The 14886-nt window shown below is 41.5% G+C and overlaps 1 protein-coding gene across 10 annotated transcripts in view; it reads right to left on the bottom strand.

The window, feature by feature from the left end:
- LOC124066483 (B-cadherin-like) overlaps nt 1-14886 on the bottom strand; it is a 119585-nt gene that overhangs the window by 100942 nt on the left and 3757 nt on the right. For 3 of the 10 annotated variants that reach the window (XM_046402888.1, XM_046402882.1, XM_046402880.1), the window contains exons 3-5: nt 5065-5153; nt 4344-4505; nt 3740-3862 (exon numbers count right to left, since the gene is read on the bottom strand). In XM_046402888.1, coding sequence (XP_046258844.1) covers nt 3740-3862; nt 4344-4505; nt 5065-5153 — 374 coding nt within the window. Of the gene's footprint in view, nt 1-3739; nt 3863-4343; nt 4506-5064; nt 5154-13308; nt 13362-14886 lie in introns of all 10 variants that reach the window. The other 7 variants (XM_046402885.1, XM_046402887.1, XM_046402881.1 and 4 more) reach the window with 7 other exon arrangements.

Genomic DNA, 14886 nt, shown 5'->3' with positions numbered 1-14886 from the left:
AGGAGGTGGAGTTGCCGCCATTTTCGACCCAAACCTATCATTTAGTCCAAAGCCCAAAGTCAACTACCATTCATTCGAAAGCCTTATTCTTACTCTCTCACACCCTACCTGGAAAACAATACAACCAATTTTTATTGTTGTAGTGTACCGCGCTCCTGGCCCATACTCTGAATTTTTACTGGAATTTCCAGAGTTCCTATCGAGTCTGGTCCTTAAAACTAATAAAGTTATTATTATGGGTGATTTCAACATCCACGTGGACGATAGTAATGATAGCCTTCGCGCAGCATTTATCTCTCTCTTAGATTCAATTGGCTTCTGTCAGTGTGTACATGAACCCACTCATTGCTTCAATCACACTCTTGACCTTGTTTTGACATATGGTATAGATGTAGAACATTTAACTGTCTCTGAACAAAATCCTCTTCTGTCTGACCATTGTTTAATAACTTTTGAATTTATACTATTTGACTTCATACCACCAAGAAAAAACTCCTACACTAGATACCTATCTGATAGTGCTGTGGCTAAATTTAAAGAAACAGTTCTATTGTCATTAACTTCAGTATCATGTCCCCATATGAGTGAACAATATAATAATCCCTCTGAAATCGACCATTTCGTGAACAGTGCTGCAAGTTTACTAAGGACAACTCTAGACTCTGTTGCTCCGCTAAAAAAGAAACTCATAAAGCAAAAGAAACTTGCACCCTGGTATAATACAGAGGTTCGCAAATTAAAACAAAATGTGCAAAAACTTGAGAGGAAATGGCGTTCCTCCAAACTTATTGAATCTCGCTCAATCTGGCAAGACAGTCTTAGATCATATAGGAAGGCCCTACGAACTGCCAGAGCAGCCTATTACTCCAAATTAATTGAGGATAACAAGCATAATCCCAGGTTTCTCTTCAGCACTGTAGCCAGGCTGACAGAGAGCCACAGTGCTATCGAGCCTTGTATCCCTGTGACCCTTAGCAGCGATGACTTCATAACCTTTTTTAACGACAAGATCTTAAACATTAGAGACAACATTCAGCACCTACTGACCTCAGCTGATCCTGATGTAACATCAAACATTAGTGTCTTAGAACCAACAGTAGAAACAGATATTCATCTTGATTGCTTTTCACCTATCGATCCCCATCAGCTATACTCACTCATATATTCATCCAAGCCAACAACATGCCTCTTAGACCCCATCCCTACCAAACTTCTCAAAGAAGCTTTACCCTTACTTAGCACCTGTCTATTAGACATGATAAATCTGTCCCTGATAACAGGCCATGTACCCCAGTCCTTTAAAATAGCTGTAGTCAAACCTCTCCTTAAAAAACACACACTTGATCCAGAGGTTTTAAGCAACTATAGACCAATATCTAACCTTCCATTTCTTTCCAAGATCCTTGAAAGAACAGTCGCCAATCAGTTATATGACTTTCTTCAAAATAATAACTTATTTGAAACTTTTCAATCTGGCTTTAGAGCTCATCATAGCACAGAAACAGCATTGGTCAAAGTCACAAATGACCTCCTCCTGGCATCAGACAAGGGATTTATCTCTGTCCTTGTACTGTTAGACCTTAGTGCTGCATTTGACACCATTGACCACTCTATATTACTGCACAGATTGGAACACCTAATTGGCATCAAAGGAACTGCATTAAGCTGGTTTCAGTCTTATTTATCAGAGCGATTACAATTTGTTCATGTTCATGATACATCGTCCACACTCTCAAAAGTTAGTCATGGAGTTCCCCAAGGTTCTGTCCTTGGGCCAATATTATTCAGCCTGTATATGCTCCCCATTGGTGATATTATTAGGAAACACTCCATACATTTTCATTGTTATGCGGATGACACGCAATTGTACTTATCAATGAAACCAGATGAAACAAATCAGCTAGTCAAGCTTCAGGCATGTCTTAAAGACATAAAAACCTGGATGACCAGCAACTTCCTACTTCTCAATTCAGACAAAACCGAAGTTATTGTTCTGGGCCCCGAACACCTTAGAAATAACTTATGCAGTGATATTGCATTGATAGATGGCTTAGCCGTGGCCTCAAGCTCCACTGTAAGAAATCTAGGAGTTATCTTTGACCAGGACATGTCCTTTAACTCGCACATTGCAAATATTTCAAAGACTGCATTCTTTCACCTCCGAAATATCGCAAAGATTAGGCACATCCTGAGTCAGAAAGATGCAGAAAAATTAGTCCATGCATTCATTACATCTAGACTGGATTACTGTAACTCCCTTCTATCAGGCTGCCCCAGTAAATCCATAAAGACTCTCCAGCTAATCCAGAACGCTGCAGCACGACTACTGACAAGAACCAGCATGAGAGACCATATTTCTCCTGTTCTGGCTTCTCTACATTGGCTGCCGGTAAAATTCAGGATAGATTTTAAAATTCTCCTCCTCACTTATAAAGCCCTGAACGGTCAGGCACCATCCTATCTTAAAGAGTTAATAGTACCCTATTATCCCACCAGAACTTTGCGTTCCCAAAATGCAGGGCTACTTGTGGTTCCTAGAGTCCTCAAAAGTAGACTGGGAACCAGAGCCTTTAGTTATCAAGCTCCTCTGCTATGGAACCATCTTCCGGTTTCGGTCCGGGAGGCGGACACCCTCTCTATATTTAAGAGTAGACTAAAAACTTTCCTCTTTGATAAAGCTTATAGTTAGGGCTGGCCTAGGCCGGCCCCTAGTTATGCTGCTATAGGCTTAGACTGCCGGGGGCCCTCCCATGACGCACTGAGCTCTTTCTTCCTCTCCCTCTCCTTCTGCACACATTCATGTCCCATTAATGCATATTACTAACTCAACTTCTTCCCTGGAGTCCCTGTGCTTTCTTGTCCCGCAGATTCCTAGCGATCATGACTGGACCTCCTGCTGCGGTCCTGCTGTCGTCATGCTCAAAACCTACTGCAATTACTACTGGTTACTCATAATCTGATTTAAATCTGTTAAGACTCAGTACAGCTACTACCATTATTGTCACTACCATTGTTATCAAAATCACCATAATACCTTCTGTATACTTCATTGTCATTATCATTATCTACATTTCGATACTTCTGGTATTATTACTGCTGCTATGCATCTCTGCTTGTGTGCTCCTTCTCTCACGCCCCACCCCCTCTGCCTCTCTCCCTTGCTCTCTCTGTCGCTCTCCTGCTCTCTCTCTCTCTCTCTCTCTCTCTCTCTCTCAACCCAACCGGTCAAGGCAGATGGCCGCCCATCTTGAGCCGGGGTCTGCTCCGAGGTTTCTGCCTTCTAAAAGGCAGTTTTTCCTCGCCACTGTCGCCAAGTGCTTGCTCAAGGGGGAATGTTGGGCTCTCTCTATTTTACAATTTAATTAAAGAGTTTGGTCTAGACCTGCTCTAATTGGAAAGTGTCATGAGATAACTTTTGTTGTGAATTGGCGCTATATAAATAAACTGAATTGAAATTGAATTCAAACATGAGTTAAGTCACTTAACAGTGTTTATTTTAAAACTGTTACTTTATAACTCTTTCTATTTTTGAAACTGTTTTGCACACTTTTTGCACTTTATTCTGATCTTGTGAGCTGCCATGACAAGCGAATGTCCCCGCTGTTGGAATCAATAAAGTTCATCTTAATTCTGTTGAAGAAGTTAAACCAGTCACACACTGGTGTCATCGCAACAACCTGCAGCATTTAAGTAATTGTGAACTCATTTCTACATCACAAAGGGTTTTAGTACTTCTTACTTGAGATATTTTGAGGGGATAGGGTCCTCTGTCATTCTCCGCAACATTGATGGCGGGAATCACCCAGTCTCTCTTCCTCCTCCTTAGCCCTTCCCCAGACTTCGGGAAATGCAGAACAGGCACCTGTGGATCAATTGCATTCCGGATAAACGCAAGCACTCTTAGCAAGTACATTTTAAATTCAATTTAATTGAACACCAAACTGATAGAGGCTCAGTGGTGATTTATGTTCAGCCCAGACAATTTCCATGGAATCCTCAGGTTATCTCTGTATCAAGTGGATGTGTAGGTGTTTGCTAGCAATTTAGAATCTTGACAAATCAGGGGTGTGTTCTTCCCCAGTCTGTGAAATATAAAAAATACTGATTAATGCAGTTTTAAAAAAGATTAAAAGACACAAAAAGACCATCAACAACATGAAACCAGTGAGTCTTCCCCCTTCATACACAGACAGAGAGGTAGTGTGATGCATAGATAAATAGAAAGATAGATGCCGTAAGAAGGTCTTTATTGGCACCTGCAAAACATATTTTCCACGTATTGTTTTATAATACACAAGCTGTTGTAATGTTTTACACCCCATCAGTAATATCTTTAATCTTACCTCAGTGTTCGTAGCAGAGTCCACTTCAGTCAGATAGTGGTGCTCTTGCTGCTTCTCTTTGTGTAGTACCCTGACAGGAAGGGTCATTTTGCGACCTTGTGAATCCCAGGAGTGGATAAGGAAGTCCCAGTGTCCTTCATTAATAAAAACTGGTCTCCTTACCTGGAGGGGAAACCACTCATCAGGAAGGGCCAGCATGCTGCTTACAGTGTTGGATTTAAGAATTTTATGACAGTTCAATGAATATAAGACTTTTTGACTTGGCTATAGTAGTAATAATGCTGTTAATCTAATACACTCTGTGCTACACTTCAGGAAGTTCTGGTGTACCTAAAGAAAAAGAGAAGCTACACAGCTCTTAACAGAGGTAATGCTGCCACCTTTGGAATTCAAAAGGCCTCTATTCAGTAAAATGGTCCAAGTTAAGACTAGGTTGTCTTTTGTTCCTGTGTCTTTGGCTGAAATAAAAGGAAAATTGTTCCTGAGAATTTAAATTTCAGTCTGGGTGGTTTCCCAATTCGCAAACCACAGTATTACATCTTTCATATGATGAGAAAATACTCATACTTTCTACCACCTAGGCATAGCCAAGTCAATTCCTTGATCACTAAACTACTGGTCACTAATCACTGAAGACTAAACTAAACATCTAGTCTTAAAAATGTTGCATTAGGATTTGGGAGAGGTGAGCATTAGTTTCTAGTTTTAAGTGTCTACTAACCATCAATGTGCCGCCTGTCTTTATCATGACACGTCGGTCGTTACTGATGAACGGAAATCTCGTGCGGTCTGTGCAGTCAGTAAAGCCTACTGGGATTGAATAGGAGAAAGAGTAATCCATTACCAATGGAGGACAGACAAAACAAGGAAGGAACTGGCAAGTCTTCAGTACATTAACACGATAATGCATATCGTTTTACAGAAAGGAGGTGCATTATTGCCTTTGCCAAGCAGTTACAAATTAACACATTACATACACTAGCATACAGTAACATGCATTTTGGAACACAAAACAGCATATTTTACAAACTACTCAGTCAATCACAGCCTATGGGAAATGTGGACCATTGCTACATTTCCATCTTCACATGGTGCAAAAGAGGTGTTTGTGTGTGTCTGTTTAGGGAGCAGCACAATCTGCTCAGTTTAGGTTGCATAATACAAAACTAAACTAAAATACTGACTTGAACATCTCTAAAAGCACAGTAGGTTGTACATTCTTGAGATAATTTGTATCACAAATTTGTTCTGAGTAACTTAATACACATTTGTTGAGCCTAATGTAGTATCATCAGGGAAAAAAATAGGTTGCATCCTCTGGACACATTCATAATAAGTTTAAAGCATCCTTTCAGATTTGAATGGGTAGGAGATTAAGGACATGTATCAAAGCAGCAAACATCACTGCATGATGGTAACATGCCTATCCGTATGTATTGGTCCCAACAGTCACTAAAAGGGTCTGATACACACATGGGCAGGTAAATGTTTGTAACAAAAGAGTCATGTAACAAACAGTCACGCTGTATCTGGAGTTTTCAGGTCTAGTTTCTAAACTCTGAAATGGCATCATCCATCTTTTTTTCATTATCTTTTTATTGAACATCAGTATTAAAATTTGGTACATGGATATGCATACAGATAGTTCACAATGCTCATTTTTATACAGTATTTTAACCCCCCCGCCCCCCCAAGAACATATTGGACACCAATCCAGAAATAAATAAATAATTGATTGAAATAAAAACAGATAAATAAATTAAATATACAAATACTCTTCCCTGCTGTAAAAGCAGCTGCAGTGAAACACTCACATCCCACCCCCCTACAGGACTTCACACATACACCCTCCCCCGTTTAGCCACATACACATACAGCATACCATAGACTGGTACTAAGTGCACTTTATTTACCTTACTTGTATTTTGTATTTTATATTTTTATATTTTTCTTAAGTGTGCAAGTTTAAATTTCTGCAGCTATTTATAAGTGTGCTTTTAAGCCGAGAATCTGCACAAAATTTCGTGATGCTTGCATAATGACAATAAAAACTCTTGATTCTTGATCGAGCTACGTTGGGTTGAAGATCAATGTTCAATGTGTGGTAAGGAAGTTGTGATGAGCTAAAGTTGTAGTATGCAATGCCTTATGATAGCATGAAGTAGTCATGTTATGTTCTTATTATGATTGAAAGAAAAGCAAGATTAAAAGGTACAACTGCTTAAGGACCTGTAAGCTATGGAAGGTAAAAACTTGTAGTTGTGAACTGTTTATGATAGTGAAACACTATCTATGTTGGTAAAACACTGTTTATGTAACCTCATTATAATCACTGTAAAAATTTAAAGCTGTGGCAAATTACATGGATTAGAAATTTGGCTCAAACCCAAGAGGAGTTTCCTTCAATACTGCGGGAGAGAGTAATACGACATTTGCGGACACCAAGTACATTGGCTGTAATATTGGAAAATTTATGTAATAACCCTATTTATATAGTGCTGTTTTATATTTAAAGTAGTTACGTATTGGTTATTGGACTTATACCAGGACCAGGGAAACTAATTTCGTTTCACCTCATGTTTCTACATGTGTGAAATGACAATAAAGCTCCTTGAATCCTTGAAGAAATACCTGTGGTCCCAGACCCTCACACTACACAGTCATTGATCTATACTCAGCATTTTAGTGTGCCACTACACCCAGACTCACAGTATCTATTTGCATTCACATACCAAGGATAACAGTACACATACACACTTAATTTGTCTTGTGCATTTGACCCATTCTTAGTTGAACACACATGCAACACCCAGCAAATTACATGCAGTGAAACACACAGGAGCAGTGGGCTGCATCAAGCGCCTGGGGAGCAAATAGGGGGTTAAGTGCCTTGCTCAAGGGCACATCAGCCGGCTAAATGGGGGGGGGGGGCATTTTTCATATTAATAACTCCACCACACCCAAATTTTTCCTGCCCGTCCAGTGGGGGAATCGAACCAGCGACCCTTCAATTACAAGCCGCTTCCTCAACCTCTAGCCACGGCTGCTCCCACCTAAACCACAAACAGTGGGACAGATGCTCTCATTTTTGGTGGCTGGTTTTAGTTGACCATGGATCTGCGACTATGCAATTAAAACAGCCCCACTACGCAGCTTAATCTGAGCTTCAGGACAAACGAACGGTTCAGCTGAACTGCAATGGACCCCAGAAGCTGACGGGGCCTTTGAAACCCTAAAACAGGACTTGCAAATGGTAACAGCACTTGGTAATTCTAACTATGCTGACATGTTTATTTTATATGTTGCAGAAAAAGCAGGACACACATGCACGGTACTGATGCAGGAAACTCCTACGGGTAAGCAGCCTTTTAGTATATTACAGACACTACATAACTGTTTACAAACAACAGATGTGTTCTTAAGACCACGGAAAGATTTATATAACTAACCTATACCAGCACAACTTACCTTTTTTGTAGATGGTTCCTGTTTTAGAGATGCTACAGGTAACCATGATGGTTATGCTATAATACAACTGCATACAGATAACACCTTTACTGAAGTACAAACAAAAGTACAAAAGTTGCCCAGCCTTGCTCCGCACAGCTCACAGAAATTAAGGCCTTAACTGCACCCTGTCGCTTAGCAACAGGGAAAACTCTAAACGTTTATACAGACTCACAATATCCATATGCAGTTCGTCATATTCACGGTATCATATGGAAACAGAGAGGCTTTCTGAGAGCAGATGGTTCCCCAGTAACTCATGGCCAGGCCATCTCAGACTTATTGCAAGCCATACACTATCCAACGGCACTAGTGTGCAGATTAAATGTGCAGACCATCAGCACACTGACACCTTGATTGTAAAAGGTAACAACTTGGCAGATGAAGCCGCAAAACGTGTAGCTACATCCACATGTATAGGACCGCTACTAGTAGCTGAAGATTGTGAACCTCTAAACAATCTAGCATCCTTGATAGCTGCACAGGCAAGGCAGGTCCATATGCACATTCAGCATGGCTGAAAAGTGGGGCGATAAGAACCACTGAAGAAGATCCCTCACATGGACTATGGTGCAGTACACATGGCCATTTTGTTCTCCCTCCCTCTTTAATAGAGGTCACTATGCGGAGTGCGCGTGGTCAGGACCATTGCGCAAGGGGGGAAGTGTTGAAACGACTACAAGGAGTTTGGTGGTCGCCATGTTTAGCGGCCATGGTTGACAGAACATTACAAGAATGTGAGGTATGTGCACAACATAACACAAGAAAAGCATCTTCAACGCCCATAGCAGACCAGACGGTCCTTTTCAACATCTGATGATGGACTACATAGACATGGTGGAGCGAATAATGCTAGTCATTAAGCAGAAGTTTGGATGTGTTTATCATCCACAGTAGCAAGTAGCAGTAGAAAGAGTGAATGGTATGAAAGCAAAGCTTGTAAAGATCATGGCAGACAGCCAATATAAGATTAACTGGGTAGATGCGCTACCGCTTGTTTTAATGTCTATTCACACGCAAGCTAACCGACTAACACATCTAACACCACACAAGGCCCTCACTGGGAGACCGATGCCGGCCCCTTTTTATAGAAGACCATATGAAGGACCACGGCTTGAGCAATGCGAAAGAGTGCTGTCTGCAACACTTAATACAAATACATAAAGCTGTGTTTCAGCAGGTGAAAGCTGTGTCAGAAGACAAGAACGCTGAAATCCCAGAGCAGCTAAGGAGAATTGAACCTGGAGAATGGGTCTACGTGAAAGTATTCAACCGGTCAAGGCAGATGGCCGCCCATCTTGAGCCGGGGTCTGCTCCGAGGTTTCTGCCTTCTAAAAGGCAGTTTTTCCTCGCCACTGTCGCCAAGTGCTTGCTCAAGGGGGAATGTTGGGCTCTCTCTATTTTACAATTTAATTAAAGAGTTTGGTCTAGACCTGCTCTAATTGGAAAGTGTCATGAGATAACTTTTGTTGTGAATTGGCGCTATATAAATAAACTGAATTGAATTGAATTCAAATGAAAGTGGGATCAACCAAGGCGAGAAGGACCATTTAAGGTTATCCTAACTACCCCATCTGCACTGAAAGTAGAGGGTAAGCGATTTTGGTTTCATCTCAACCACTGCTGCAGGGCAAAAGATCCAGATGCACCGCACAGGGACGACGAAGCCTCTCTTGGTGCTAGAGAGCCAGGCACATCGCACAGGGACAGCAAAGCCTCCCTCACCCCAGCAAGGAAAGGCAATGCCTCCCAACTGGAAAACAGGCAGCCCCGAGAGTCTCAAGGAGAAAGTGGCTGAAAGGTGGAAACGGGAAAGTAGAGACTCAGCAGCAAGTAGTTGCTCACTGCCACCTAGACAGAGTCTTGAAAACAGTACAGATGGGGGTATCCCTAGTTCCAGACAATCCCCTCAAGACAGAACAGGGAGAGAAACAGAAAGCACCCCAGAAAGAAGTGCAGGAGGAGAACCTCCAGGCACCCCTAGATGAACAGGAGCAGGGGCAGGCATGTCAGCAGGAACACTTCCGCCAGAATGTGACCCGCTTAGCTATTACAGCTGGGAGACTGGGAGATGGCACAGGTCCACGGATGAGTAAGGGAAGAATCCTAGCTATGTTAGCCACAGGGATAACCTTAGCATTTCTCATTATAGAAGAAGCAACAAGAAGCCATACAGTACAAGAGCAGATGATAGAGTGTGCCCTAGCAGCCACCTCAATGGCAGCTAATCAAGGGAAGATTCTGCTAGACAAAGCTATCTCCTTCACATACGTAAGATCATCCCAATACAATCAAACACTGATATTAGGACCACATCACACTAAAATAGACACACATGCAGTTCATGAACAATGTTTGACCGAGGGGATAGTGGTGGTAAAAGTACGATAACAGAGATAAACCAGCACCAAATGATGACTGCTAAAAAGGCAACCAAATTAACCAAAAATTATGTGAAAGGGCAAAAAGTCAGAGGTCTGCAGGACACACTAGACCAGGACAAAATATTGGGATGGGAAACCAATTTGTTTAATCAGTGGATGAAATACTCAGCCTGGCAGGTCAGTCAACAAGCTTGTGTTACATGTTGCAACCCAAAGAAACTGCCTGAAATAAAACCTATCCCAGGAATAAATAAGCAAACATGTAGTAATCAAACAACCTGCTTTGCTTATTGTGCAACAGTAATGGCAAGCTGGGAGAGCTGGACAGACGAAAAGTGGATGGAGAACACAACAATCTGTCCCAGGCGGTTGAACAGCAAGCTTGAGTCATGGACACCGCCTCTCACTAAAATAACAAAAGAGGTAGTACATCCCCTCTGCACAGCGAGAGGTGGTTAAGTTAAGATAAAAAATGACCGCACTCTCTAAGCAAGTGATGCGGAAAACTAAAAAAGTAACCCTGCAACACTTGGGGGTAACGATGTTCAACGCTAGTGAACTTGGAGTAGTAGCAAGTACAACATCAAAAAGAGGTCTGCGACTTGACTACCAATGGCTGCGTACGCCATTGCAAAGAGGAGACAACCAATGTTATTGTTTGCCCTATTATTTGTTTAGTACTACAGAAAATGCAGCAATACGATGTGAACAAATAGTAGTGGACAGTGGATCAATACTAAAGATTATAAAAAACAAAATGTTCCATGCCCAATTTTTGCTCCCTTCACTAGCCAATGGTACGTGTCCATTGGTAGATAAATTTTGGCTATGTAATGATCAACAAATAAAAGTGACCTTACCAGTCAACTGGACAGGAATATGTGCTCCAGTTATGTTAACAGGACAGGTCACTGTCATCGCAAAGCCAAAAGACAGGAAAGCTAGGAACTGAGACGTGCTTACACCAGTGAGATGACAGCACACATGTAACCTGGAACCAAGAACCTATTGGGGTACCTGACGACCATAAAGCCATAAGTGAGAGTTGGATCCGGTCTGGACAGGGAAGAGGCTGGATACCATTGGTAGGCCCTGTAATAAACGTCCAATACATAGCTCAGAACACAGCTAAAACTGAGAATTTAATGTATGTGACCTTGAGCCTCGGCTCTGAGTCCACACGACAAATGCTTCTGACAATGTTTTAAAGATGGTAGAACAGTAGGTTGCCAGGGCTGGACATGACCAAAACATATGTGTTAAATCAGCAGGAGTGTTTCGACATCTGTCACAGCTTGCATCTGTGTTCGGATATATTTTAGCCAGTCTTGCTTTGGAGTAGTGGATGCGATGCAGAATTTTGAATTGTATAATGCTTAGTTTTGCACAGGAAGTGTTGTTGTTTACTCTTAGAAGAGCAATCTCCCATATGTCCTCTTCCCAGCTCATCTTCCCTGTCTGCTCTGATCTTTGCCAATGTCATGTTTTTAAAGGAAGTTATACAATCACTAATTCTTGAGATAAGTCTTTTAGAATTGAATGGGGATTTTAACAGATCTTCTAAACCAAAGGGTGATGTTATGTATGGAAAGTTAGGATCATGGTGTTGAAGGAAGTGGCGGACTTGGAAATATCGAAATAAGCTAGACTGGGGGAGACCAAATTTGTGCGATAAGTCAAAGCTTTCAAAAAAAGAGTTCATATACATAACCTTAAAATTATGGATGCCTCGTCTCTGCCAGAGAGTGAATTCAGAGTCTAACCTAGCTGGGAGGAAAAGGTGATTATTGTGTATGGGACTTAGATGAAGAAAGTTTTTAAACCCAAAGTTCCGTCTAAGCTGAACCCATACTTTCAGGGTGTTTATGACTATAGGATTGTGAGTGTATTGTGAGTATATTGTATATTGAGGGGGAGGCCAGAAGAGAGGTGGAGATGCAAGATGCAGCGGTCTGCATCAGGAGTATGGAACAATACATGATTCTTTTGAACATTTGAGGCCCAATAATAATGACAAAAATTTGAAAGAGCTAAGCCACCTAGGTTTTTAGGTCTCTGTAATAGTTCTAACCGTGTTCTAGACTTCTTCCTGTCCCATATAAATGAAATTAAAGTCCTGTTAATAGATTTAAAAAAAAGATTTAGGAAGATAAAGTGGGATACAATGAAACAGATAAAGAAACTTGAGGAGCACATTCATTTTGATACAATTCACTTTCCCTGCTAAGGAGAGATGAAGTGGTTCCCATTTCTTCAGGTCTAATTTGACTTTCTCAAATACAAAACAAAAGTTTTCTTAGTAAAGATTTTGCATGTCCCCTGTAATACTGATGCCCAAATATTTAAAACCATTTTTAGACATTGTGAATGGCAGAGCACCCTCCTGTATTTGAAGGGCCAGATCATTAACAGGGTAACATTCACTTTTTACTGAAGTTCAGTTTGTACCCAGAAAAAGCACCAAATCTCCTCAAGGTGTGAATAACACAGGGAACACATGAAACAGGGTCAGCTACATACATTAATAAATCATCTGCATAAAGAAATACTCTGTGCCCCCCAACCCCGTAAATCCCAGTGATTGATGGTAATGTTTTAAGTAATAGACAAGGAATCTATGACTAAAGGGAATAACAATGGACTAATTGGGCAGCCCTGGTGGGTGCCCCTTGACGACTGGAAATATTGTGAGCGTTTACCATTCATGATTACAGAGGCTTTGGGTGAGGTACAAAAAACTTTAATCCATGAAATAAAATTAGGGCCATATTCGAATTTCTTCAAACAGGCAAACAAATATCCCCATTCTACCCTATCAAATGCTTTCTTTGCGACAAGCGCGATAACCTCCTCAGGTACCGCGGCAGATGCAAGAGAATGGATAACATTCAGGAGCTGACGAATATTTGTATATTACTAAAATGTACTAAAATAAAACCAGTTTGGTTAGCAGATATCACATGAATGACGCATTGTGGTTTCTAGGCGTAGGGCAAGGGCTTTATCCAAAATCTTCACATCACAGTTTAGGAGGGAGATGGGACGATACGAGCTACATTTTGTGCTCTCTTTACCTGGCTTCAACAGGAGGGTAATTGATGCTTCAGTCAGTGTCTGTGGGAGTGACCTATGGGATAGAGAGTCATTAAACATCCATCCATCCATTTTCTATACCGCTTATCCGTCAGGGTCGCGGGGCAGCTGGAGCCTATCCCAGCTGACTACGGGCGAGAGGCGGGGTACACCCTGGACTGGTCGTCAGTCAATCGCAGGGCCAACACACAAAGACAAACAACCACACACTCACACCTAGGGGCAATTTAGAGTAGCCAATTAACCTAATGTGCATGTTTTTGGTATTGTGGGAGGAAGCCGGAGTACCCGGAGAAAACCCACGCGGGCACAGGGAGAACATGCAAAATCCACATAGAAGGGCCCAGACCGGGATTTGAACCTGGAACCCTCTTGCTATGAGGCGACAGTGCTAACCACTGCACCACCGTGCCGCCCTGTCATTAAACATATCAAGTAAAATTGTTAATAATTTATCAGAAAAATTTTTTATAGAACTCTATAGGATACCCATCAGGGCCTGGCGCCTTGCCATTCTGAATTGCCTTTATTGCAGTAATGATTTCCATATGATTTAGTGGGAGCTCAGTTTCAGTCTTATGAACTGTTGTTATAGAAGGACCCTGAAGGTTATTGTAGAAATGTTCCATGTCAGAACGATCATTTCTCATCTCTGATGTATACAGATTTGAATAAAATGTGGTGAGTGTTTCTTTAATTTCTTCTGAGTTAATAGTTAGTTCACCACTATCTTTCTGTAGCTGTGGGATTTGTTGAGAGGCTGAGTGGCATTTAAGTTGGTCTGCTAACAAACGTCCAGCTTTGTCGTCATGCTCATAGACATACCTCTGTGATTTTAATAGGAGATGTTCTGTTTTTTCGGTTGATAATAAATATTATTGTGTTTGATGAAAGTGAAAGTGATGAAAGTGATGAAAGTGACATATTTCGTCATTGGAGGGAACTCACTCCAATGAAATTCGTGCTCTGCATTTAACTCACCCAAGTGACGTGCACACACACACAGCAAACCTGGGGCAGTGGGGGTTAGGTACCTTGCTCAAGGGTACCTCAGCCATGGACACCGGTACGGGGAATCAAACCAGCGATCCACCGGTTACGGGTCCGACACCCTAACCGCTGATCGCTGATCTGAAGAAATGCAACATCACATTTTAAATACTTAAGATGATTAAATATCCTGGTTCTTCTAACAGACACATTTAAACCCTTCACATTCCAACTAATGAATCGCATAGCGGCCATCTTTGCATCAAAATCATTCAACATGTTTAACTCAAGAAAATAAAATGAGAAAAGAGAAGTGAGTAATAAAAAGGTAAAGCAACGATTGCATTAGAGTGCACAGTTTGGTTCATTTCTTCTCTTCCATGGGCAAAAGTGAGTATGTGTTGCAAAAAATTGGCAGTGTCCCTTTCCCTAACCAAAAACAAAACTAAAACTAGGCCTATACTTGTAGCTCTCACTGAGACAAGCTGCAGGCTTAACACTATTTCAAATAACTTCTGGTAGCGCATTTTCTCAACACTTCTGCCCAGGAAGGCTCCCAGGCATCGCCC

Source organism: Scatophagus argus, chromosome 10 (assembly GCF_020382885.2).
Source record: "Scatophagus argus isolate fScaArg1 chromosome 10, fScaArg1.pri, whole genome shotgun sequence".
NCBI lineage: Eukaryota > Metazoa > Chordata > Actinopteri > Scatophagidae > Scatophagus > Scatophagus argus.
This window is presented reverse-complemented; position numbering and strand designations above follow the sequence as displayed.